Here is a 27,664-nt window from a genome sequence, read left to right as displayed (position 1 = left end):
GGCATACCTGAGTGAACAGCCACTTTCTTCACCACATAGTTGCTGAGAGCAGTCATCTGTCGAGGTATAGGCACAGTGCCACTTGAAATGCCTAAGCCCAGTCTTCCATTGGTTGCCTCTCCACATGCATACACTTTACCTTCGGCAGTAACTATGAATAGTAAATATAACAGAAAATAAGCATGCATAACTCTATATAAAATGCTACAATAGCCAAATAGATGAAGCCAAAATAACAGAGGATTCATTAATATTTTGACAATATTTGGGGACATAATTGGAGGGATGTTTCTGCCACAATATCCTGTTTCACTCAATGCCTGAAAGAATTCCAAGTCAATGAAGGAGACCAAACCCCACGACGACATTTTTAAATCAACTAAACGAAATAGAATAGGAGAGAAAAGAGAGTAGGTTACATGGTAACAACCAGGGCAGTCTTAATGAGAGGGCAAACACTGCCCAGGGGCCCCAGCTGCATGGGGGGACCCTGCACTTTCCCCAAAGCAGCTGGTCGTGGAGCCCACAATTCCCAGAAATTGGGAACCCCATGATGGCACAGAGTGATAGATATACAGGGGAGGCAAGCTGGCAGCGGTGTGCCGTGCTGTACAGAACAATACCTATTTCACAGCCAGTACGGAGGGGCAGGGCCGGAGTGCCAGTGATGCTCTGACCCCGCCCCATGCAGCTTGAATGCTCGGGACACAAATGCTGCGGAGTAGGAGCTGGAGTGGGAGCTGTTGAGTCGGCAGCATTGAGAGCCCACCTGCGGAAGTAGCATTGTGAATGGTGTCATGGTGAGCCCAGCTGTCCAGCACTGTTTGCACTGAAGGGCTTGGAATGCCCAGAGGGATGCTCCTTCCTGTGCCCCTTCTTCTGCCTGATTGATTGGTGTAGGTGAGTGCTGTGCTGGAGGTGTGCACAGAGCCAAAAGTTTACATGCACTGTATCTCCACTGGAAAAGGGGGTACTACATGGATTGAATAATGGTGCTGGGGAATATCAAGGCCGTATGGGGGAAAACAATGCTGAGGGAGGATCTGGGGTGTATAGGGGGTAGCAATGCTTGAGGTAGCTTGGGTGGCTATAGTGCTAGAGTTATCAGGGATGTAGAGAGGCCACAGTGTAGGGGGTATCAGGGATGTAGTGGGGTCACAATACAAGGGGTATCTTATGGTATATGGTTACAGTGCTGGGGGGAATATCTAGGGTGGAGAGGGGTCAGAGTGCTGGGGGGGGGGGTGATATCTGGGATGTAGAGGGGTCAGAGTAGGTAGGTAGGTCGGAGGCAGACAAGCGGAGCGTCCCCTTTTGGGTGGAGCTCCACATTAACTACATGAACAATCATTCTGTACAGAAAAGAAACAGTGGGAAAATGCTACATATATTATATGCACAGGACAGCTTTGCTATATGTATCTACTAGATTGATGCTTCCCCAGCACTATGGCACGTTTATGCCATAGATATTCCCTCAGCACTCTGACCCCTCTACACCCCAGATCTCCCCCAGCACTCTGACCCCTCGACACCCAAGATATCCCCCCCAGCACTCTGACCCCTGGGAAGATCAAATGCACATAAACATGCTAACTCTAGGTGCGTTTATGCATCTCTTTACATTAATACATTCTAATGACCAGAATAAGTATTCTAGCCAACAAAATGCATAAATACCACATTGCGTGAACGAGCATAAACACACAAGCGTGCATACAAAAGCGCACCTTTTATTGTGTTTTTTCTGCTACCTTTCTCCTGTAAGAAGAAAAGTAAATCGAAAGAATACAGTGTGCATGTAGCCTAAAAGGGGACTTGAACTCAAAAAGTGAAGACTTTCTAAATTATAGAAACATCAAGACATTTTAACTCTGCCCTAGCAGAAACCCTATTATCCTTGCTGAAGGCTCTGATGTGGGGAAGCAAAGCCCTGTCTCTACCAATATGGCTGCCTCCACACAGACAGGACAAGGCATGGCAGGTCAGTAATGAGAAAATAAAATTAGCTGCTGGGAGATCACAGGTAAAGTTCTTTGCCCTTTTCCTGCTTTTTTACGAACAGATTTCAAAGCTAATTTTCCCTTTACTGTATACAGCAAGTAGGAGATACAGTTGTGTTAAACAATATATCCCAAAACCTAAAAGTCAGCTCAAAACTATTTACAAACTTGAAGCACTGTAATGCAATAAAAACCGCACCTGCAAATAGACTTTTAGATCCACCAGCAACCTGTACAACATTGAGAGCTGAAAGAGTCTCTGAAAAGGATGGCACTTTGATCTGCAAGGTAAAAAAACAAAAACAAAAACACAATTTTATCATAGCTGAAATGTTTTGTGATGTAATGGATTTCACCTCAGCCAATCAGAGGAAGCCTTGTATTTATTGCTAGAAATATATAAGTCTCGCTCTGAATGGCTGAGAAGCACTCAGCCTGTCTGATGCTACTTATAGTATGATACAGCGCTCACAGCAGGTGCATCACTTAGTAAAGAAGATAGTTGGTTTGGGCTAGCAGCATTTAAAATTACAGAAATCCCAGACTTGGGCTTTACAGTTTTCCACTTGCCCAGACACGATCTACAAAAGCGTGAAACTATTTGCCTTTTCTAATAGGTTTACTGTGTTCATGGCACTAGGATTCCTTGTATTAACTTATTTTTTTAAATAACCCAAGACATAAATTTTTAAATATATCTGCCCCAATGAAAGATATAATCAAGCGTGAAAGACCTCTTTATTCCGTAAGACTAAAGCTGGCCATACACTTTACAAATTTCAGCAGAAATTCTAAAATCTCTCTGGCCACCTGTTGCCCGATGGTCCTCAACTCCATTTTTCAGTCAATGGATGTTAGACGAAATGTTGCTGCATCCAGGCAAATTCAGCTCTTGCTCAGGTATTTTGTACTTTCTTACTAGCTGTACAGTATATGGCGAAACACACTGGGTTACATCTGGTATGGGAGATGGACATGTAGGGTCACATGCCTGGCAAAGCTCTATATTTTAGGGGTGGGGATTGGATGGGTGTAAGAGATTTGTACCAGTCCTGGAAACCCACTCACATGCCAATTCAGGTAATCAATTTTGTATTGGATACTTTCACCAGTAGCTGGCTAGGACCGACCGAAACATCAACATTGCATGTTGGGCAGTACTTCCCTCCCCACTGTTAGTTTGTAAATATTTTTTCTTTTTTTTTGTAGTACCTACTTTTTTTCTGGATGGTTAAAGTGGAGTTCCACCCATAAATATAACATTACATCAGTAGTTTTAAAAAAATGTCATTAGTCCTTTAAGAATTTTTTTTTTTTTTTTTTAGATGCCTTCAAAGTGTTGTTGCTAGGCAGAATAGTTAATCCTCCCTCTTCCTGCACCTAGGTGCTTAAGCTTCCTAACCTACACCGCACAGACTCCTGGGAATGTAGTGGGTGTAACTTTCCAGGAGTCTGTGCACTCCCCAGTCTCGAAGAATCATGTGACTTAGGTTTCAGATCAGGTTTCAGCACCTGTACTGTCCATTACACTGCTTGTGCAGCACTGAGCATGTGCGAGATCTGCAAGGCTGAAATCCAGGAAGTCATACAGTCTGGCTTCATGATGCCCACACTTAAGATGGCCCCAGTCAATTTCTATTTTATAAAGTGTCTAAATGCTGTAACAACCTAACAAAACGGACCTTAGTTTACAGACTAACTTTACTAGAATACATTAAGCTTGTGTATTACAGGGGTATTTATATTTAAAAAGTGAAATTGTGGCCGGGAATTCCGCTATAAGTCACAACCAGGGTCCTTCCTTCACTGCTTCAACTTTGAGCAGCTCTGTATGATGCTCACGTAGTGATGAGAGTTACAGTCGCTGTATCATTCTCCTGTGAGCCAAGGTTGACGGGATGCCACACCCCCATGGGTTGTGTTTCACGACAGCCTGGGCACCCAGAAAGTGGGCTGAATGATGGAGGAAGATGCAGTAGTAGGGGGGGGGGGGGAGTAGCAGCTGTGAAGCATCTTAACGTGATCTCAAATGCAAACGTAAACATGGTGCTTTTGCTCAGCTACATAAGCTCTAAAATATCCCATGTTCGTATCAAGTGAAAACCTGCAACATCCTCCTCTATCTACACTGTCAAAACCCACACGGAAACCGAGCATTTATATACATCACAACAACCAAACCAGATTCAAATCTAGTAGTTCGATACACTGCATCAGATCTTACCTTGGAACCTTTTAGTCCTCCCAGCTGATCCTTGTCATTCAACCCCCACACAAAAACCTTGGTTCTGATTGTTGCTGCAGATTCTGAAGCCGCTACTTTTTTCCTGACAAAGCTAAACAAACAGACACAATTTGTTCATCTACCGTACTATGAATAAAACACAACAAAGCTAAACTGTGTTGTAATATTCAATCAGCCATCACGACTCTCTGCAATAAAAAGCCTATTCAGTGAGCACATTGGTGGGGCTTTTTTTATTTTTTTTTTGCAATTAGTGATGTGCGCATTTTATATACATGTTGCCATGTTTTTGGTACCGTGGTAAATATATATTGTAGATTAGCCAATGAAGTCATAACTGAATTTTGCAGCAATATCTTACTGTTCTTATGTAACTATATTAGCCACACAGACAATACATCAACTTGCATTGCGAAAAAAAGAGAAGTAAAAGACAATCAAGTATCACTGCAAACCACAGAATTTATATGGAATGGTCACTGCCAAATATACATAATTACAAATATATACTTTTTAAATTATTGCAGGCATTTATAAAGCGCTATTTCGCTTAAATATAGTAGACAACACCTGTAGTAATTCCTAGAGGTGGTGAGCGGTCGGTGCACTGGCTTGTGTCCCAACACCCAAGCAAACATGTAGATAAAAGAAAGTGGGCAACTCGATTTTCCGCAGTGAATAGATTTATTAATTCAGGTTGTGGTACAAAATAAATACAGGGCTTACAACGTGTAGCCTTAATCATAGCTGTAAAATCCTCAGGACAACATATTTATATACCGTATTTAATCGGTGTATACCGCGCACTATTTTGCCCTGAAAATCAGGGCAAAATCGTGGGTGCGCGATATACGCCGATACCCGCTTTCCCGCGCCGAGTTTGAATACTGCGCCGGCATATACCGAGCGCAGTACACTCGTGTATCGTTGGGCAGTCTCGGCGCCTCTCGCGCTGACGTCCTGAGCGTACAGGACGTCAGCGCGAGAGTTGCCGAGCCTGCCCGACGATACACGAGTGTACTGCGCTCGGTATATGTCGGCGCAGTATTCAAACTCGGCGCGGGAAACGAGCGGGGAGGACGCGAGGATGCCGCAGAAGGACGCCGGACCCGACGAAGAGGACACCCGAAGCCGCAGACGGACACCGGACCTGACGAGGCCGCCGATGGACGCCGCGCAAGACACCAAAACGAAGTACAAAAAAAAAAAAAATTTCCCACAGGAATTCGGGCAACTTTAGGGGTGCGCTCTATACGCGGGAGCGCGCTATACCCCGATAAATACGGTACATACACACACAATCCCTCCACCTACCAACACAGGTTATGGAATACTACATTTATTCATTGCGGAGGATTGAGCTGCTGGCTTTCTTTTATCTATACGCTTTTTATTTAGACAGCACTTGCCATACTATTCTGTCGCATATATAAATATAGTTTTATTTCCAGACACATGGGAAAAAATATATATATATATCACATCACTGTGTCAGGATCTGTATTGGAAAAGTGGTGGGGACACCCAAAACGTATTCTATAAATGTTCATGGTATACCGCTGAGATAATCCTTGAAGGGGACTAAAAGAACATGGTGTCCGAGAGGACAACTACCAAGCACAAGCACCGACATGTGGAAAGGATCACATATTGGAAGTATTTGGTAGGTCACTTCACTTTCTTGGGCAAATAAAGCAATGAGAGAATAAAAAGGGGAAAACAAGTTTTGTATTTTACCAGCTATGGGGGGTCATAATGGGAGAGATGCTGTTGCACTTTCACTTATGGGAAAAACAGACTCACTTTAAAAATAAAGTACACTAAAAGTCTCCCAAAAACGTTAAAAGGAATGGGCAGTGTACATGCAACAAATATCATTACAAATGTATTTCCTTCCAATCTAACAGGAAATGTGTCGGTATGAGTAGTTATAACCACATTCCCCACCCACAAAGAAATTGATAATTTTGGGATCATAATTTTTTTTTCACTCTTCTAGTACTTACTTGCCAGTACTAGTCTTATCGTCATCCTCCTCTTCATTATCAGAGGCAAGAAATGGAACTGTTGCTAGATCCTCATCTTCTGCTCGGATCTGTCCGATAATGCTCAGCTCATGAATTTTACAGTCAATGCCAGAGCTCCGACACTGCTTAATGGCAATCTCAATATATCTGTGATACTAAAATGGATGAGAAAAAAAAATAGCACATTAACACAAAATTCAAATACAGAGAATGCTGTTAAAAATGCAGCTGCATGCCCCACTTACCTCTGTACAGTCACTAAGCAGCAACACACTCATGTCTATAGGATTTATGTTGATTGTCTTTAATTCTATGAGGTTATTAAGAGAGTTTCCCCCTAAAAAAAAAAAAAAATTAAAGGAGATGTCATCGCATTTAATTTAAGCGATACTATACCTTTGTTTTTTTATTAAAACAAAAATGTATTCATTAATTGAAAGTTGCACAATGAAAACGAAAAACATTACATTGCCATTTTGTTTTTCCTCCATTGAGGGACACAGCTCTGAGAAACATAGGGATATACGGCCAGCTACAACAGAATTGGACACTAGGCAAAAAATAAATAAAAGGAGACTGAAGGCCTGCCCATTTAAAGGTATAACCCACTTCAAATCTCACCAGCGATACAGTTTGTGTCCCAAGAGTATGAAGGTCTCCTTCCTTTCTGCTGGATTTTTCGCTTTAACTGGAAAAAAAAATCTATCAACAGCTACTGATAGATTAATGATGGATATACTGATATTCTGGAAGTTTCAGCAGTTAAGCCCTGTACACACGGGCCAGAATCTCGTCAGGAAAAAACTTTCCTGACGAGATTCTTGGCAAGAATCTCTTGCCGCCCGAGTGTACAGACACTCCATTCAAAAGAATTGCGGTTCTTTTGAATGGCAAGAACGCGGTGACGTCATCGCATATGACGAGCATGCGTTTGGCACATTCAATGCCGTTGCCGCCATCTTGCTGCACCCTACCTATGCCTAGGAAGCTACCGAGCATGTGTCAAAGTCATTTTAAGCATGCACGGGTTTCTACGGCGACAGGTAAACATACACACTTTCAGGTTTCTCGGCAGGAAAACACTGTCGAGAATCACGATGAGAAAAGAGAGCAGGTTCTCTATTTTTCTTGTCTAGATTTTAGGCAGTTTTCATGAGAAACCTGAAAGCCTCGTACACACGCACGGTTTACTCAGTAAGAAAGCTCTGCCAGCAGTTTTCTTGCTGGTTCTTGCCGAGTAAACCGGGCGTGTATGCGAGGCTTGAGCCAACAGTGCTGGGAGATTCATGCCAGATAAATTGACACCCCCACTGTTCGATACTCTGATTGCTTCCTGCGCATGGTCTGCTATTACTACACGTACCCCCATCAAACACCTATCACTGCTTTATGTGCGCCAAAGGCTGTAAGGTGGCGGATGCTCCAGACTGGGGAGCTCCCTCAAAGGCTCCGACAGTTTGGCACTCCATATTCAAGCTCTGAACAACTGCCCTGAACTCATCCCCAACTGGGCTGACCCCAGGTACTTAAAGAGGCCTGTCCCCTGCTAATCCAAGTTGAGGATTAATCAGGGATCCTTAGCATACCCCAGGCAGCTCCACCTTTCCTGCTTTCTTTCTAGTATGTTCCAGAAGGCTCTAGAATAGGGATATGCAATCAGTGGACCTCCAGCTGTTGCAGAACTACAAGTCCCATGAGGCATAGCAAGACTCTGACAGCCACAAACATGACAGCCAAGAGGCAGGCGCATGATGGGACTTGTAGTTTTGTAACAGCTGGGAGGTCCACTAATTGCATATCCCTGCTCTAGAAAGAAGAGGGCAGTCTTGGTGATGCTGCCTGTGAGTCCACAGCTGCTGCTCTGAGCCACTTCCAGCCCAAAACAAAATGGGCCTGACTGCCAGCCAGGCCTGCCTAAATTTACCTAACCCATCACACAAGAAATCCTATTCGAGAGCCTACCCAAGTAGAGGGTGCTACACTATGTACAGTGATTTTGCTTTACAGGGCTAAATAGGTTAGTCTTAGATTATGGCTGCAAGTAGATTTAGAGATTTTAGATTTAGACTGGACTTACACTTTAAAGGTGTTGACCATCATTGTTGAGGATTCTCTGACCTTTAAAGGACCCCACCAACAAAAAGTTGGACATTTTTGGTCATACCATCTATCCCTTAGCAGGATTGCCCCTTCAACCTTTACTAGCCACTTGTATTCTTTCCCAGACCTTGGCTACTTGGTCAAAATCACTGACTGACCCACACTTTACTGATTGTATTGACCAGATGTTCATCTTGTTTTATGTGCGATGCAGTACTGGATACCTGCCATTTCTTTGCACGCAGGTAGTACAAAAAATAAAAAATTTATGTGACTGGGGTTCCAAAGAAAGTGCTGCAACTCACAGCACACACTTGGACAAGCACGCTACAGAGCAACTTCTGACAAAGTGTGATCCTGAAATTTAACCCTAAAAGCGTTCTGTGAAGAGGGTCCCACAAAAATGGGAAACCTTCTGTATTAATAAAAGGTTTATTTATTTATTTTCTTTGGCCAACATTCCCATACCTGACACAACTACAAGAGAAGGCATATAACTGCTATCTGCAGGATCGACGATCATCATCAATCTGTGCACTAGAACATCTGGGAAAACCTCCAACCGTATCCAGTGCTGTTGAGAAAAACAAAAAACACACAATTGATTACATGCCCAGTTTCTGCTACAGTGCGATTTAGCTTTGAAATGTATATTCCACTTTTGCAGTCAAATTTAATAAAATCCCAACAGGAAGGCTAATGCAGGGTTTGCGCGCAGAAGCGAACGCATACGTGAGTAGTGCCCGCATATATAAACGGTGTTCAAACCACACTTGTGAGGTATCGCTGCGATCATTAAAACGAGGGCAATAATTCTAGCCCTAGACCTCCTCTGTAACTCAAAACATGCAACCTTTAGAATTTTTTAAACGTCGCCTATGGAGATTTTAAAGGGTAAAAGTTTGTCGCCATTCCACGAGCGAACGCAATTTTGAAGTGTGACATGTTGGGTATCAATTTACTCGACGCAACATTATCTTTCACAATATAAAAAAATAATTTACTGTTGTCTTATTATTTTAAATTTAAAAAATATATATTTTTTTCCAAAAAAGTGCGCTTGTAAGACCGTTGCGCAAATACGGTGTGACAGAAAGTATTGCAATGACCGCCATTTTATTCTCTAGAGTGTTAGAATAAAAAATATATATAAAAAGAGGTGAAAGAGGCCAAGCAGGGAGATGACAAATAAAATCATTTTAAGGGGAAAAAAAACGGTGTTTACTTAAAATAATAAAAAAAAAGCTATTTGAAACTATTTAAACCAGGTCCCCCCCACACTCACCATTAGGCAAAAGGTGCCAGATGACGGCCACAATCACTTCCTGCTCTTCTCCACTTTGGGAAGGAGATGGGCGGGCAGTAAATACAGGCAGAAATCCCCATTAGTATTGCTGGTTGTCTCTTGTCATACCAGCGGCGACCACAAGATGGCGCCAGACTACAGTAGGAATTAAAGGCCTGCAGTAGATCACAAAGCCGTAGCCTCAATTACCGGCCGGAGCGGTGCTCCGCGATTGCGCGGTGGGGGGGACGGAGACGCAGGATACCCCAGGTCACTAATTCTAGTCGCAATGGCGACCTGGCGCCCAGGAATTGTCGAACTCTGGGCTAATGGCTGGTACATGTGGGCCAAATATCGGCCGGTTCAATAGAAATCTTTCAGCCATTGTGTACAGAAGCCTACTTGACAGAAGACGGACTACCATCTCACTTCTGTCAAAGCAGCATACAGGAAAACTGTTGGAAGTCCAGTAAGTTCTTCCGCGGGGGGGGTTTCGATGAAAGTCCCCCTGTCAGAACACAATAGCTCATCTGGGAGATCACAGTACTAAAACTGCAAGCTCCTTCTCACCCGCTGGGTTAAAACGAAAAAAAAAAAAAAAAACAACAACATCTATGTGTACCAGGCTTTAGGACAGACAGTTTCCGCTCATTATTAACATACAATGCAGAAGACAAACGTTTAAATCCAGTAACCGTTTGTTGGGACAGCCTGTGGTCAAATTTAGTTCACAACAGATAAATAGATCTGCAAGCACGATACAGGCAGGGTTAAGGCAAACAAAGCTCTCCAGTCCCCCTTCATAAACAAAGAGAACAAAGTAGGCCTTTTCAGTGCTGGGGTTATCAAGAGCATGTAAAATGATTATCAACAAACAAACAATCTTTTATTCAAATCTATCCAATTTTATCCAGCAAAGGATGGATTCTGATTGCAATCTTGTTAAATAATTGTACAAGGGTTTTATTTTTATTCATAAACATTTAACTTGCCTTTCCTTGTGAGCCAGATGATTGCCAGCACTGATCACTACCATCAATAAGGCGAGACGCTTGGTTTGCTGAAGAGGAAACATTCAGATTTTTCACGATCCTGGACCAATCATCTAGCAACATGCCCCTCTGACCACTGTGCCGCCTCTTCAGTTGCTTTCCCGAACGTCCACAGAACACTGGAGACTGGCCTATAATAGATAAGGTGACATACTACTTTGTCATTGTATGCATACAACAAAATGTACCAAGGTACTCTTTACAACAGCAATTGAATAAAACATTTCTCAACACAACCCATACTCCTAACACATGCCCACATAGCAATATAAAATACAGATACAAAAACCTTAACATTCATATTAGTTCACATTTTTATAAGCAATTCTAAAACAACAAAACAAAAAAAAAAAAAGTATATAACTATACCTGGCTCATTTATTCTTCCAAATGTATGCCTTGCATTGTGCTTCCTATTCTTAAAGCAGGTTTCACAGAAATCAAAGTCATCACAATTGCGACATTTAAATCGCGGCCCGTGAATTGGAAACATCTGACAGCCATCACAGCTGTAAAAAAAGAATTAAAAAAAAAAAAAGTCCTTTAAAAAAAAAAAGTCCTTTAACCACTTCCATACCAGGTACTTACGCAGCTTCCCGCCCAAGCCAATTTTCAGCTTTCAGCACTGTCGCACTTTGAATGGCAATTGCGCGGTCATGCTACACTGTACCCAAACAAAATTGGCGTCCTTTTTTCCCCACAAATAGAGCTTTCTTTTGGTGGTATTTGATCACCTCTGCGATTTTTTTTTTTTGCGCAACAACTAAAAAAAGGCTGAAAATTTGGAAAAAAAATTACGTTTTTATTTTTTTCTGTTAATTTTTTTGTAAATAAGTTTTCTCTTTCAATTACGGGCACTGATATGGCGGCACTAATTGGGCACCGATGAGATGGCACTGATGGACATCGATGAGGTAGTACTGACGGGCACAGATGAGGTGGCACTGATTGGCGGCGCTGGTATGCGACACTGATGGGCACACATAGGCGGCACTGATGGGCACACATAGGCGGCACTGATGGGCACACATAGGCGGCACTGATGGGCACTCATAGGCGGCACAGATGGGCACTCATAGGCGGCACAGATGGGCACTCATGGGTGGCACAGATGGGCACTGCTAGGTGGGCACTGGGCATGGATGGGCACTGTGGGGTGGCACTGATGGACACTGGGGTGGCGCTGATGGACACTGGGGTGGCGCTGATGGACACTGGGGTGGCAGCACTGATTGTTGCCAGTCAGTGCCCATTTGTGGGCACTGACTGGCATCTTTTTTCTTTATGTTTTATTTTTTATTTTATTTTTAGACTTTTTTTTTTTTTTTAGCTTTTTTTTTTTTTTTTGCCCACCCTGGTGCTCCAGGGTGGGCATCCCTGGTGGTCCAGTGTGGCGATCCGAGGGGGGGCTGCGCTGATAAACAATCAGCGCTAACCCCCCCTGTCAGGAGAGCCGCCGATCGGCTATCCTCTACTCGCGTCTGTCAGACGCGAGTGAGGAAGAGCCATCGGCGGCTCTTCCTGTTTACATCGTGATCAGCCATGGTTGGACACGGCTGATCACGTGGTAAAGAGTCTCCGCCGGAGGCTCTTTACCGAGATCGGAGATGCAGGGTGTCAGACTGACACCCCGCATCACCGATCGCCGCGATGCGCGCCCCCACGGGCGCGCGCGGCATGAAATCCTGCAGGACGTTCTAGAACGTCCTGTCAGGATTTCATAACCACTTCCCGGACGTAAATCGGCCATAGGCCGGGCGGGAAGTGGTTAAAAAAAAACCTTGGCAGTTGATTAAGATACCCAGCGTTTAAGCAAACTATTTTAATCTACCGTATATGCCGGCGTATAAGGCTATCCCCAGGTGTATAAGACGACCCCCTAAAATTACATATTTTTTTAAGATTTTTTTGCCTGTACTCACCGTATAAGACGACCCCCATTCCGATGCTTCATATTTCTTCTGGAGCCATATTCTTCTTCATTCTTGCTCGAGCCAATCACGGCAAGCGATGTATTCTATTAATGAATAGAAAGCCTGCTTGGATTGGCAGAGGCTGTAACATCATCAGCCCATGCCTCTCTGACTCTCAAAGCCAATCCAAACAGGCTACTGTATGTAGGCACTCGGATTGGCAGAGGTTGTTACCCCAATCCCAGCAGGCTCTGAATACATTGCTCACCGGGATTGGCTAAGTGGTATATACTGGATGTAGCCGAAGCTACATACAGTATTGCCGCACATCCAGCAGGCATCCGAGCAGCTGACCCGGCGTATAAGACGACCCCTGCTTTTTGACCATTTTTTTTAAGTGTAAAAGGTAGTCTTATACACCAGCAAATACAGTAGGTATGATTTAGGTCTACTTTTAGACAATATCGTTTTCACAATTTCTCAGTGATGCCGATTCCTTACAGCCTCTTCCTGTCAAGATTCACTTGCTTTAGGCTGGGTTCACACTATTGAGAATTGGATGTGGGTTTTCTCCGCATCAAATTCCCATGAAAGGAGAGCGTGTTACCAGCTCTCAATTGAGCCAGTTTACATATCTCTAGGGTGGCCACGGAGCGCACTGCAGAACAGTCCTGTGCGTCTTTGGCTCCATTTCAGGTCGGAAGACGCCAAAAATTCAAACCTGAAACAGTGAACCGAGATGCAGCGGACCCCTGCTACAAACCGCGCCGCACACAATGTGAAACCAGCCTAAATCTCTCTAGGTTGTAGCTTTGTTGCCACCTGAGCCAAGTGCATTTGTATGGCTGCTTGCCACCTCTACCAGGGACATTTGTGATGGGACGAGAATACAGGATCATGAATCGAAGACCGTCGTAACCCCATAACAGAAAGTACCTGAACTAAAACCTTCATGTCATGAACACAAGGTAATTTAATCAAAACTGCACATTTAAAGATCGAAGCATTACTTTTGAAATTGCATTAACATGCTAAAGCTATTCTTTTTTAATGGAGTTTAGCTTTAACCACTTCAGCCCCGGACCATATTGCTGGTCAAAGACCAGGCCACTTTTTGCGATTCGGCACTACGTCGCTTTAACTGACAATTGCGCGGTCGTGCGACGTGGCTCCCAAACAAAATTGGCGTCCTTTTTTTTCCCCGCAAATAGAGCTTTCTTTTGGTGGTATTTGATCACCTCTGCGGTTTTTAGTTTTTGCGCTATAAACAAAAATAGAGCGACAATTTTGAAAAAAAATATGTTCTACTTTTTGCTGTAATAAAATATTCCCCCAAAAAATAAAAAAATACATTTTTTCCTCAGTTTAGGTCAATGCGTATTCTTCTACATATTTTTCGTATAAAAAAAAAATCGCAATAAGCGTTCATTGATTGGTTTGCGCAAAAGTTATAGCGTTTACAAAATAGGGGATAGTTTTATGGCATTTTTGTTAATATTTTTTTTTTTTACTAGTAATGGCGGCGATCAGCGATTTTTATCGGTACTGCGACATTATGGCGGACACTTCTGACACAATTTTGGGACCATTGGCATTTTTATAGCGATCAGTGCGATCATTGATTACTATAAAAATGCCACTGGCAGGGAAGGGGTTAACACTAGGGGGCGAGGAAGGGGTTAAGTATATTCCCTGGGTGTGTTCTAACTGAAGGGGGGGTGGACTGACATGGGAAAATGACTGATCGCTGTTCATACATCGTATGAACAGACAATCAGGCAATTCTCCAACTGACAGGAACCGGAGCTGTGTGTTTACACACACCGCTCCCGGTTCTCGCTCTGTAACGAACGATCGCGGGTGGGGCGAGCGGGGGGGGGCCGCGCGTGCACTCGGCGAGATGACGTAGATCTACGTGATTTCGCCCAGCAGAGCCGACCTGCCGCCGTCAAACTGCGGCGGCTGGTCGGCAAGCGGTTAAGCATAAAATGTCATCTAGAATGAAGTCACATCAGTGTATAATGGGCGCAAGTAAGATATTAGATTGATGCAACATATTATTTCCTTAAAAATGGTCACCGTTAAGTGAAGAGTGTACATTATTAAAAGGTTGTCTACGCTTCAATACCTGCTGAGACACGGACCTGGAAATTGCATACCGATTGGAGAGTGAAATGAAAGCTTCTAATCTGAATACTTGCCCTGGATCAGTGAATTAGAAAAGCCAGAGAACCAGCGGAGGTCTGCAAAATCGCAGCTTTCACACTTCCCTGGTACAATAATATAAAACAAAAAGACATACAAGCCACTGCTATAAACATACGTGACTCCAGGATGTATGCTGGGGACCAATTCCATCTCTGACAACAATCCTGTCCAGTGCGACTGCTGGGGGAAATCCACAATTACATCTTTTCCATTGGCACTAAAGGCTATTGGGAAATATATAAAACAGTGCATAGAAATCAGAAGAGCAGATGAAGCACGCTTTTTTTTTTTTTTTTTTTTTAGAAAACTCAATACATCATTAATGTTTTATATGTGCATCTGAAGCATTACATGCAAAGATTAATTAAATAAAGTGCCTGAGAGAAAGGGCCTGTGTCGACAAGCTTTTGTTCATATCAGATGGGTTTGGCATTCCCAGACAAGTCTATGGGAATGCCAAACCCACTTGAGGCAAGTCAAATGCAGGTCAGGAGGTGGTCAATTGCAAGTCAGAATCCGCCAGCTAACGAATTGTGAATGATCTCAGAAGCACCTCAAAGGGATGTCAAATTGATGCCATCGACACAAGCCCTAAACAAGTTTCACAGGCCCTAAAAGGTTAAATAAAAATTAAAAGCCATGTGTCCCAAAAGACAAAATGATTATTCAATACAAGACAACCTAAACAACGCAATCCAACATTTTTACATCTCATCAATTTACAGTGATTATTATTAAGGTAGAATTAAAGCCTCCCATTTAAAAAAAAAATTGGACCACCTATTTATAAAAGTGTATTTGCACCTACAGTTACTCTTAATTTCCAAAGGTATTCACAAATACCTTGTTAAGCTTACCAGTAAAGTCCACCCAACGCAGGTCACAGTATGATATGGCAACGATGCTGCATTGTTCCTGAATTCAGAGCATTGTTGCCATTCATGTAGGCTGTGCCCGCTTGCGCTGAAGTGGAATGAAAAGATGTGACGGGGGCCTGGCTGTCAGCATTGTCACTGATGAAGTCTTGCCCTACTCACTGCTCTCTGGATTGACAGTACCGCCCAAATCCTCCCATTGCGAGCTGCGGTGTCTGGTAGAGGGAGTGTATGAGGCACAAAGGAGGATTTGGCTCATTCAGGGAGGTAAAACATTTTGGTTACTTTAGGAGGCCTGTGCGTCATATAGTAACTGGATTTGGGACTTGTCATTCAGAAGCCTTAAGATGTACTATAAGGTAAACCTGTCAACAGACAACAAACTAAACAATTTTTTTCTAAGAGAAGGCACCAAACTGGATGCACACTGCAGAACAGGCACACATGCTCTTCATAATACAATGCATGCACCTCGGTGGCATACAGCAACGAGTTCCAGCTATTTTCCTGAGTTTTTACTGCACTTCCCCAAAGATAAAGGATATAGAGCTAAACAGTGAAAAAAAAAAAAGCTGCATGGATGATCCTAGAGCAGATTACTTCTAACCATAGACTCCAATGTCTTATTGCATCCTCCCTCTTCTCGCCACAATAATTTATTGGTATGTATCATTTCCAACAGCTAGTGACTGAAAGCCAATATGGAAACAAAATAAATAGGCAACCACCTTCTGCCCAAATATTAACCCTTAGAAAACTCCCAACCGAGTATATGTATAAGTCCATGACTGAAAACAGAAATGTTACCTTTAACAACACCAACACTTCTATGAGTAACTGACCCCCACTTATATTTGGGTGTTGTAACTGATGCCTTCACTCTGACTTTGTCACCGATTTTAATGTGCGAATGGGAGCTCTGAGGTGGAAAACCTGTCAATTTATTAATAATCAGTTTAGAACATATTTATTTATAGCCAGCCTACATATGCTACAACTAGATGTGCATTAGGCAAAGAAGGCAAACTAACCTAACAGCTCCACATTGATATATCGCACCCAGTATGTTCCACCTTTCTGCTGCCAATCACACTGAACATTAAGGTCATGCAGTCCATCTCGGTCTAGCTTGATGACTTTACCAACATCGCCCTCACAAACTTCTTCGTATGTGCGACAGCAGCGAACCATCATGCCAACCTTTAAAAAGATACAAACAGAAAACCCTAAAAATGTAAACCTTTAACAAACATGAATTGCTGACACTCAGGTATAGGTAAAAATAAGAAAAAGAAAGACAAACAGGAGTGTTCAGCCAGGTGAGGAGACCAGGACAGCAAAACATGATGGGGGTAGGGGGATGAAGTCTATACCTGTATGTTCTCTCTCACATATACCGCATAATCGTCATTGCTTAGGAAATCGGCTCTTTTCTTGTAGGTCTGGCTTTCTGTCACCACAGCACCTCCGGACTGCAAAAACAAAAAAAAGACAGACAATCTAGTCATACATGGAAAATGCTGCACATACTTAGACCAATATTTAATGTGAGAAAAGGTCTACACCCCACATACATATACTACTAATAGAAAGGACAGTTTATAAATGAACACAATATTTTTACATTATAGCAACTAATCAATAATCTTTTAGGATTTCACTTTAACCTCTTGACCACTGGGCACTTAAACCCCCTTCCTCACCAGACCAATTTTCAGCTTTCGGTGCTCTCACAATTTGAATGACAATTACTCAGTCATACAACATTGTGCCCATCTGAAATTTTTGTCCTTTTTTTCCCACAAATAGAGCTTTCTTTTGGTGGTATTTGATCACCTCTGCGATTTTTATTTTTTGCGCTATAAAAGAAAAAACACTGAAAATTCTGTAAAAAAAAATAGTTTGTCATATTAGCAGGTATTGCGGAGTAATGGGTGGTATTGCGGAGTATGGGGGGGGTTATTGCAGAGTATGGGGGGGGTTATTGCAGAGTATGGGGGGGGTTATTGCAGAGTATGGGGGGGGTTATTGCAGAGTATGGGGGGGGTTATTGCAGAGTATGGGGGGGGTTATTGCAGAGTATGGGGGGGGTTATTGCAGAGTATGGGGGGGGTTATTGCAGAGTATGGGGGGGTTATTGCAGAGTATGGGGGGGGGTTATTGCAGAGTATGGGGGGGGGTTATTGCAGAGTATGGGGGGGGTTATTGCAGAGTATGGGGGGGGTTATTGCAGAGTATGGGGGGGGTTATTGCAGAGTATGGGGGGGGGTTATTGCAGAGTATGGGGGGGTTATTGCAGAGTATGGGGGGGGTTATTGCAGAGTATGGGGGGGTTATTGCAGAGTATGGGGGGGTTATTGCAGAGTATGGGGGGTTAAATGCAGAGTATGGGGGGTTAAATGCAGAGTATGGGGGGTTAAATGCAGAGTATGGGGGGTTAAATGCAGAGTATGGGGGGTTAAATGCAGAGTATGGGGGTATTGCAGAGTATGAGGGGTTAATTGCAGAGTATTGCAGAGTATGAGGGGTTAATTGCAGAGTATTGCAGAGTATGAGGGGTTAATTGCAGAGTATTGCACAGGGAGGGAGGGATGGATCTGTGACTGCATGTGTCACAGATCCATCCCACAGCAGCTGCTGCTGCTGCCGCTCTCCCCCCCTCTCCTCTCACACTGTACCGATCGGTACAGAGAGGAGAGGGAGGAACCGGCGTCATGACATGACGCCGGTTTGTTTACAAGTGATCGCTCCGTCATTTGACGGAGCGATCACGTGGTAAACCGCCGCTATCAGCGGGGATTTACCGCGATCTGTGATGCGCCAGGTCTTCTAGACCCGGCGCTCACAGATGATTCCGCGAGCACGCCCCAGGGGGCGCGCGAGTGAAGGATTCTGGGAGGACGTCCCAGGGACGTCGTCCCGGAATAACTCCACCGCGCTGTAGCAGTATTTTCGCTATGGCGCGGTGGGGAAGAGGTTAAGTAAAAGTGGCAAGGACAAGAGATTTGAGGTGACAAGTAAAAAGGAGAAAGGATAAATGTTTCACAATTTAAAGCAGGAGTGTCAAACTCAATTTTATCACAGGCCACATGAGCATTATGGTTGCCCTTAAAGAGACGGCTGAACCTGCAAGACTAAATGTCCAGAGCACCCCCCCCCCCCCCCCTTACACCACAGTGCACACCCTTACCTTGCTGCTGGGACAAAAGATGGGTGCAGAGCTGAGAACTAAAAAGTGCAGGGTCTGGAGGACTACTATGCCAACCGCATAGACAAGGTGGGGGTGGAGACGAGGGGGTTCTACAGCTACAGGAGAGGTGCGAGGGCTATACTAAATAGCCTCGTGGGTCGGATTTGGCATGGAGGCCTTGTGTTTGACACATGTGTGTCAGAGGATAAGGTCATCTTTTGGAACATGTTACACCCGTATTTAGGATGAAACATGTTCCAGCTCCTGCAACCAATTCCGGCAAACTTCCCCCATTCTGTGACAGCACCCCACCCGTTTATCATTTATTAGGTGAACTTATTTTTTAGAGTTCCATTTCTTTTATTTTTGAATAGGATCTAAAAGTTTTAACACTTGTCAACACAAAAAAAGTTTTGCCCGTTGTTTTACTTGAGCATTTGCATTGACTATTTATAACCTATTTTTATTTCATTACGTGCATTTTGGAAATTAAAGTGGTTTGCATTAATTTCTAATTTAAACAATGAAACAAAGCTTACATCAGGGTAAACGGTTTCAATTTCTTCCACTTCTTCCACAACCTCTTCATCGGACTCTTCAGAAGCAGTTTCAAAATCGGACAACTCTGTAACCTGGACATCGGGATGATCAAGCAGCCATCCAACCAAAGCCTCCACTCCTGAGAACACAAAAAAAAGTACTTGATACATACTCATGTTTAATGTAAGCCAACTGGATGCATCATCTTAGCAAAGTGGTTAAACTACTTGCTGATCGCCTACCGCACTTGTACTGCGGTAGGTCAACTATTGCACGAAATGACATACCTGTACATAATTTCGTGCAACAGACACTGGGGGCAAACGTGCAGCCGGAGGTGCGTTTTTGGAAATATTAGACACGGGGATGCCAATTAGCGGCCGCTCGCGATCATTTCCCAGAGAGGCAGAACAGCGATTTGTCTATGTAAACAAGGCAGATCGCCGTTCAGCTAAGCAGGAACACCGATCTCTGTCTTCATCCAGTCAGAGCATCACCCCCACAGTTAGCAAGCACCAGCTAGGCACACAGTTAACCCTTTGATCGTCCTGCTAGTGTTATTAGAAAAGTAACAGTACAGATTTTTAGCACTGATCATTGCAATAATGTCACTGGTTCCCAAAAAAAGTGTCAAAAATTTCAGTAAGGTGTCTGATTTGTCCTACACAATGTCACAGTTCTGCTAAAAATTGCTGATCGCTGCCATTACTAGTAAAAAAAAAAATAAAGAAAAATGCCATAAAAATATCCCATAGTTTGTATAACTTTTGCGCAATCCAATATACAACTTAACCTTCTATTAAGACAGCAAAAAACATTTAAACAACTGAACATATACTGCAAATATTTAACAGTATAGCATATCATTATAAGCAATGGGTAAATTGGCTAAAAAATTTATATGACTGAACCAAATTGTATACCTGGGGAGCTCGACGCAGTGCCAGATGCTCCAGAAAGCGATTTCAGAGCAAACTCAATGTTCTTCCTTTGAAAACCCATCTCCATCAGTTGTACAACAATTGGGACTGGCGGGATAGGAGACTGTTTGCGCTTCTTGACTTTAGCTGGGCAAATCTGCTGCACTGTGACGGGAGAGGAGACCTCACTTGAACTGCAGAAGTCTTCAAACAGAGGAGTTGACGGATGTGTAGATTCCACCGCTAGGTACTGACAGACAGCCAGTGCTGCTGCCTACATTAAACAAATAAAAAATTATTTCAAACAGTTCTTGCCTTGATCTAAAATCTCATCTTAATTAAATGTGCTCGGAAACACATTATGCATATTTGTGTCTACCACCTGCTGTTCAAACCCTGTGAAACTGCACCTGTGAATTCCACACAGATGAGACAGAACATTAAGTAACATAATGGCTGAGCAGGATATATGCCAAGCATTATAAAAGAGGAAAAAATAAATAAAAAAAATCACAATCTGCATGAAAAACCCATTTTAGATAACCATACAATATGACAGTCTGACATGTATGCTAAAAGGGGAGCTCAGCTCACAGTATATATATATATATATATATATATATATATATATATATATATATATATATATATATATATATATATATATATATATATATATATATATATATATAATATATACACACACACACACATATACTGGCCCGGATTCAGAAAGAACGTACGGCGACGTATCTACCGATACGCCGCGTAAGTCTACGGATGCGCCGTCGTATCTATGCGCCTTATTCAGCAAATAAGATATGCCTGAATTGTGGCTTCATCCGACCGACGCAAGTTCCCTACGCCGTCGGAGCCTGGGTGCATATTTACGCTGGCCGCTTACATTGATTTACACGTCGAATATGCAAATGAACGAGATACGCCGATTCACGAATGTACTTGCGTTGATGTAATCTACGCCGTTTACATAAGGCGTACGTCCGGCGTAACGTTACGACTCATAAAGGAGGGGTAAGTCATGTTAGGGTATGGACGTCGGAACTGCCGTCGGATTTTACGTTGTTTACGTAAGTCGTGAATGGGGCTGGGCGTAGGTTACATTCACGTCGTAGGCATTGAGCCGTCGTATCTTAGGGAGTATATGCGTTGTGATTCTGAGCATGCGCGCGCATGGGCCGTTCGTTCGGCCCTTTATTTACATGGGGTCAAGCTTCATTTTAATAGATCACGCCCACCTTCAACCTACTTTGAATTAGGCGGGCTTACGCCGACGAATTTATGTTACGCTGGCGCAACGTATGGGGCGAGTGCTTTGTGAATAGTGATCTTGCCTCTCTGTTTTACGTCGGCGTAGCGCATATGAGATGCGCTACACCGGCCAAAAGATGCGCCGCTCTACGTGAATCCGGGCCATAGAGTTTAATTTGAACATATTGTTTGATAAAAAAAAAAAAGTTATGATAGAAGAAAGTCTGTAGCATTTCTTAATGCTCCCTATGCTGAAAAATACATAAGCCATGCTACTTTTTCCAGTGTAGTACAAGAAAAGTTGTGCGGTAGGCTATGGGCATTCTCTTGTCTGCACTTGTGCCTAGATCAGGGATGCATATTTAGTGACTTTGTGACAACAGGTACTGTGTTAGGCTGGGTTCACACTACGGTTTTCCCGTCCGTCAGCCGCATACGATTTCAGTATTGAAAACGTACGGGCCCGGACGGGAAAACGTATAGATAGAGAATGCATTGCAAATCGTATGCACTCAGATGCATCCGGGTGCGTACGATTTGCTGGCAAAACGTTTTTTAAACGTCCGCAAAACCGTGTTCAACCACGGTTTTGCGGTCGTTTTTAGAACAGTATGGCAAACGCATACGTTTTCCTTTAACATTAATGTTAATGGAAAACGCACATGTGTGCGGTTCCATACGTTCCCGTCCGTTTCAGCCGCATACGGTTTTCAATATAAATCGTATGCGGCTGACGGACGGGAAAACCGTAGTGTGAACCCAGCCTTACTGAGCTGCTCCCAAGTTTACATACATGTTTATAGGAAAGCAAATACAAAACACATAATATGAAAAGAAGTTTAAAGTGGTTCTAAAAGCTTAAAGTAGTTGCAGACCTTCTCATATACCCAGTGAAGTGAACAACCGCAGATGATACACAGAGATGAAAAAAATCCTCCTACTTTTTTATCTGCAGACTTCTCTTCCCTACACCCCTTCAAAATGGCAGAGGGGTGTTAAAATCTTTCTCCATCTGTTAATATCACAGGAGGGGGCTAAGAGCTGTAGTTACAGTGTGCGAGAGTTGTTTGGAGGAAAAAAAGGGTCTTAACCCCCCCCCCCCACACACACACACACACACACACACACACACACACACACACACACACACACACACACACACACACACACAGGAAGGATACAGAGCCGTGTTGTGAATAGACCAGAAAAAAGGAAAAAATACCGCGCTCCCCAATGGTGACTAAACACAATAAAAATTCCAATGATATATATATAATAATGGAAAAGCATCTGGCCTAGCAGCAAGTGCAATAATAGAAATATGTAGCAGCAGTTAAAAAAATGTGCGACAACACAAATAATTAGACAAAAGAAATACGAAAACTGCGCTATAAACCAACATGTGAAAAAAGAAAAGTATCTGTGGAAAGTATCTTAAATTAAAAAATATAACGATATGAATACCACACTAAGTGCATAAATGGGAATATAAAACATATAAACGTAAAGAGTCCAGTTGCCGACAATGGAAATGGCAGCAAAAAGTCCTAATAGGTATCAGACAAAAACGAATCCATAGTGGTGGAAACGCGAAAGGAAGCCAGTGATGACACCAATATCAAACGTGCACCGACACCAGATGTACAAGCCTGCTTACCAGAACACAGGCTATGCAAGCCTGGAAATCAAGCACACTCTCAGCTGGTATTGGTCGTACGTCAGGGAGATGGACACTGGTAATCCGAACAGATGCAAACCGGTTGGAAGGTAGATGGAAGTAATCCGAGCGAGTAGAAACAATCACCTCAATCATGACAGATGTCTCGTACTGCAATCACACAAACACGTGACCTTCAGACCTCTGAAGGTCACGCGTTTGTGTCATTGCAGTACGAGACATCTGTCGTGATTGAGGTGATCGTTTCTACTCGCTCGGATTACTTCCAACCGCGGAGATCGAGGTGACCGGTTTGCATCTGTTCGGATTACCAGTGTCCATCTCCCTGTCGTACTACCAATACTAGCTGAGAGTGTGGTTGATTTCCAGGCTTGCATAGCCTGTGTTCTGGTAAGCAGGCTTGTATATCTGGTGTCGGTGCACGTTTGATATTGGTGTCATCACTGGCTTCCTTTCACGTTTCCACCACTATGGACTTGTTTTTGTCTGATACCTATTAGGACTTTTTGCTGGCATTTCCATTGTTGGCAACTGGACTCTTTACGGTATATGTTTTATATTCCCACTTATGCACTTAGTGTGGTATTCATATCGTTATATTTTTTCATTTAAGATACTTTACACAGTTTCTTTTTTCACATGTTGGTTTATAGTGCAGTTTTCGTATTTCCTTTGGGAATAGACCAGCTCCATGCCGAGCTCCCTCCCTCGTCACAAATGTTATCTCATGTGTCTGGAAAACTTCTCAGAAGTGACTCATGCTGGCAAGAGGAAAGAAGCCCCAGATAGAAACCACACTTAGAGCTTTGGAGAGAGATAAGTAAACACTACAGATGTGTTTGCTTTGTTCAGATTTCATGACTGGTGTTTACAACCACTATAAAGGTTTTCTACCTCAATACTTACCTAGCTTCCCTTTCGATCCAGTGCAGTGCAAGAGAGCAGCATCATGCTCTCTCTCCTCCCAGGACATGAAGGCATCAGTGGGAGCCATTGGCTCCTGCTGCTGTTAATCAGATTCTCTGAGGAGGGAGCAGGGCCGGGACAAGTCTTGCTGTGTGTGTCTATGAACACAGAGCCCAGCTTGGGAAAGAGCCTGCATGTCTGCCCCCATACCAAGCACTTGTTATGAGGGAGGAAGAAGAAGAACAAGAAGAACAAGAACAAGAACAAGAACAAGAACAAGAAGAAGAAGAAGAAGAAGAAGAAGAAGAAGAAGAAGAAGAACAAGAACAAGAACAAGAAGAAGACCCAAAAGTGCTGGTAGGGAACACCAGAACAGGAGGTTTGGGCTGCTCGAATATGTTTATTATTTTAATTACTTTTTTATTTTATTTATTTTTTAATTCCCTTGAAAAACGCTTAAAATGAATTCCAGGCACAAAAATTTTAAATTTAACCACAAGCAGTCACAAAGGCTACAAATCTACTTTGTGTGCACCAGATGTCTTTGCAAACCCAACTACCATATACAAATAGTAGCGGCCTGTGTAGAGAGGAAAGCTGTGGAAGGGACCCAGCCAACTCACCCATAATCCTGCACAAGGACAGGAAGCAACAATGACTGGGTTTCATTACACAAAGCTCTTGCAGAGAGAATATAAAAGTTTCACGCTGGGTTACTGCATAGGTATAGAAGAAATGCATAAAAGGGAGGAGATCAAGATTCAAAATTTAAGCTTCACGCAAGAGTACATTTGCTTCTTGTTTTGAAGACCTAGGATATTGAAAACCAAGGTTTCCTTTATTTAGGTCACATAGCACTGAATACCGAAGTGTCAAATTCAGATAGGAGTATAAAAGGTAACCTTCCCTAAAGTTCCCTAAAATTACTTTAATAGATCCACTCTCCAAAGTTTTTTTTTTTTTTTTACTTTGATTCAATTAAAACATTTTTTACACAATGATTTTTCTTATTTAATATCACTTTAAGTAATAAAAGGTGTAAAGAGTTAGCGCAACGTCCAGCAGTCCAAACCCCACAAAGCCTAAGAAATATGAACTTCATGGCTTTCTGTGTGCAAGGCTCATGCATCCAATCTGCATAAGCATTCCCCACAAAGGCACTTCCCATTTTTTTTTACTGTAAGTACATAGAAAAAAATAAAATAAAAAAATATGTCAACACTTACCTCCAGCTCTTGCTTGTCAAATATTGCTTTAACTGGTGAAGGCTGAGTAGCAGCAGTCAAGAGTTGTTGCAGTAGTATCATTGGTGGTTGTGGACCCTCTGGGGACAAGTCCCCAACATCAGGAGAGGCAGCAGCACCTTCATCTAAAACCAGAAAAATATCATTTTAATACTTACTGAAAGTCTTTGGGCATGACAAATGTGTTTAAACATGGTTTTGGCTACATTAACTCTATAGCAGTGATATGCAATCAGCGGACCTCCAGCTGTTGCAAAACTACAAGTCCCATCATGCCTCTGCGTGTCATGCTTGTGTCTGTCAGAGTCTTGCTATGCCTCATGGGACTTGTAGTTCTGCAACAGCTGGAGGTCCGCTAATTGCATATCCCTGCTCTATAGCTTTCTGAAGAGACCCTTTCTCTCAATGTATTCCACATTCCTCCAAAGACACACAAGATTATGATGTTAAAAGAAGCCACATACTGTAAAGAAACATAGAAAAAGTAAAGTGCCATACCTGCTAGAATTAATCCCATCTCCTGTACCGATGGCTGGGAGAGGATCTGCCTCAATCTGTCTTGATGAGAGAGAAGGGCCCAGCCAGCTTTTAATATGTAAAGCTTTAGCTGTTGACACCTCAAGCGGTCTAGATCCACTTGGTCTGTAAAACAAAAAACAAAGAAACATTAGGTGTTAAGATTCAAGATCTACTAAGATTTAAGACCACCATCTAAAATTCGTTTTTCAGTCCTTAACCACTTAAGCCCCGGACCAATATGCTGGCTAAAGACCCAAGGGGTTTTTACAGTTCGGGACTGCGTCGCTTTAACAGACAATCGCGCGGTCGTGCAACGTGGCTCCCAAACAAAATTGGCGTCCTTTTTTCCCCACAAATAGAGCTTTCTTTTGGTGGTATTTGATCACCTCTGCGGTTTTTATTTTTTGCGCTATAAACAAAAATAGAGCGACAATTTTGAAAAAAAATCAATATTTTTTACTTTTTGCTGTAATAAATATCCCCCAAAAACATATATAAAAAAAAAAATTTCCTCAGTTTAGGCCGATACGTATTCTTCTACCTATTTTTGGTAAAAAAAAAAAAAAAAAAAAAAAATCGCAATAATCGTTTATCGGTTGGTTTGCGCAAAATTTATAGCGTTTACAAAATAGGGGATAGTTTTTTTGCATTTTTATTATTTTTTTTACTAGTAATGGCAGCGATCAGCGATTTTTTTCGTGACTGCGACATTATGGCGGACACTTCGGACAATTTTGACACATTTTTGGGACCATTGTCATTTTCACAGCAAAAAATGCATTTAAATTGCATTGTTTATTGTGAAAATGACAGTTGCAGTTTGGGAGTTAAACACAGGGGGCGCTGTAACATTTAGGCATCACTGTGTATGTGTTTACTAGTGTAGGGGGGTGTGGCTGTAGGAATGATGTCATCGATCGAGTCTCCCCTATAAAGGGGATCACCCGATCGATGCGCCGCCACAGTGAAGCACGGGGAAGCCGTGTTTACACACGGCTCTCCCCGTTCTTCGGCTCCGGGGAGCGATCGCGACGGAGCGGCTATAAACAAATAGCCGCGCCGTCGTCCCGGATCGCTCCCCGAGCGGACCCGACCTCCGCATGTACCGGGGGGGGGTCCCGATCGGACCCCCCACCCACGTCTAGCAGAGGACGTACAGGTACGTGATTGTGCCTGTCCGTGCCATTCTGCCGACGTAAATGTACATGAGGAGGTCGGGAAGTGGTTAAGAAACAAAGTAAAAACTAACAATTATCGGTACTCTCAAACTGTAGACAGAAGAAGTAACCTGTTCATACCATCTGCCTGGCTAGGTGGGAGTCCCAGCATGCCTGGGGAGAAAGCAAACCCTAGGACATGGTGTGGGAGAATTCGGATCTTTCTCAATTGCTCTTTGAGGGGCACAACTCTGATATCAAGCAATGTACAGTTACAGTGCCTTGCGAAAGTATTCGGCCCCCTTGAACTTTGCGACCTTTTGCCACATTTCAGGCTTCAAACATAAAGATATAAAACTGTAATTTTTTTTGAAGAATCAACAAGTGGGACACAATCATGAAGTGGAACGAAATTTATTGGATATTTCAAACTTTTTTAACAAATAAAAAACTGAAAAATTGGGCGTGCAAAATTATTCAGCCCCCTTAAGTTAATACTTTGTAGCGCCACCTTTTGCTGCGATTACAGCTGC

The 27,664-nt window shown here is 43.0% G+C and overlaps 1 protein-coding gene across 7 annotated transcripts in view; it reads right to left on the bottom strand.

The window, feature by feature from the left end:
- Nucleotides 1-27,664, bottom strand: part of HERC2 (HECT and RLD domain containing E3 ubiquitin protein ligase 2) — a 215,347-nt gene that overhangs the window by 69,509 nt on the left and 118,174 nt on the right. For 6 of the 7 annotated variants that reach the window (XM_040336306.1, XM_040336311.1, XM_040336307.1 and 3 more), the window contains exons 44-59: nucleotides 25,954-26,097; nucleotides 25,438-25,580; nucleotides 20,362-20,632; nucleotides 19,438-19,577; nucleotides 17,082-17,180; nucleotides 16,740-16,908; nucleotides 16,516-16,641; nucleotides 14,949-15,057; nucleotides 11,082-11,221; nucleotides 10,653-10,843; nucleotides 8,844-8,949; nucleotides 6,521-6,612; nucleotides 6,255-6,430; nucleotides 4,228-4,339; nucleotides 2,203-2,284; nucleotides 8-151 (exon numbers count right to left, since the gene is read on the bottom strand). In XM_040336306.1, the coding sequence (XP_040192240.1) occupies nucleotides 8-151; nucleotides 2,203-2,284; nucleotides 4,228-4,339; nucleotides 6,255-6,430; nucleotides 6,521-6,612; nucleotides 8,844-8,949; nucleotides 10,653-10,843; nucleotides 11,082-11,221; nucleotides 14,949-15,057; nucleotides 16,516-16,641; nucleotides 16,740-16,908; nucleotides 17,082-17,180; nucleotides 19,438-19,577; nucleotides 20,362-20,632; nucleotides 25,438-25,580; nucleotides 25,954-26,097 (2,244 nt within the window). The remainder of the gene's footprint in view (nucleotides 1-7; nucleotides 152-2,202; nucleotides 2,285-4,227; nucleotides 4,340-6,254; nucleotides 6,431-6,520; nucleotides 6,613-8,843; nucleotides 8,950-10,652; nucleotides 10,844-11,081; nucleotides 11,222-14,948; nucleotides 15,058-16,515; nucleotides 16,642-16,739; nucleotides 16,909-17,081; nucleotides 17,181-19,437; nucleotides 19,578-20,361; nucleotides 20,633-25,437; nucleotides 25,581-25,953; nucleotides 26,098-27,664) is intronic. The other variant, XM_040336312.1, reaches the window with a different exon arrangement.

Source organism: Rana temporaria, chromosome 2, assembly GCF_905171775.1.
Source record: "Rana temporaria chromosome 2, aRanTem1.1, whole genome shotgun sequence".
Classification (NCBI taxonomy): domain Eukaryota; kingdom Metazoa; phylum Chordata; class Amphibia; order Anura; family Ranidae; genus Rana; species Rana temporaria.
The sequence above is the reverse complement of the archived record's forward strand: the minus strand, read 5'-3'. Positions and strand labels throughout refer to the sequence as shown.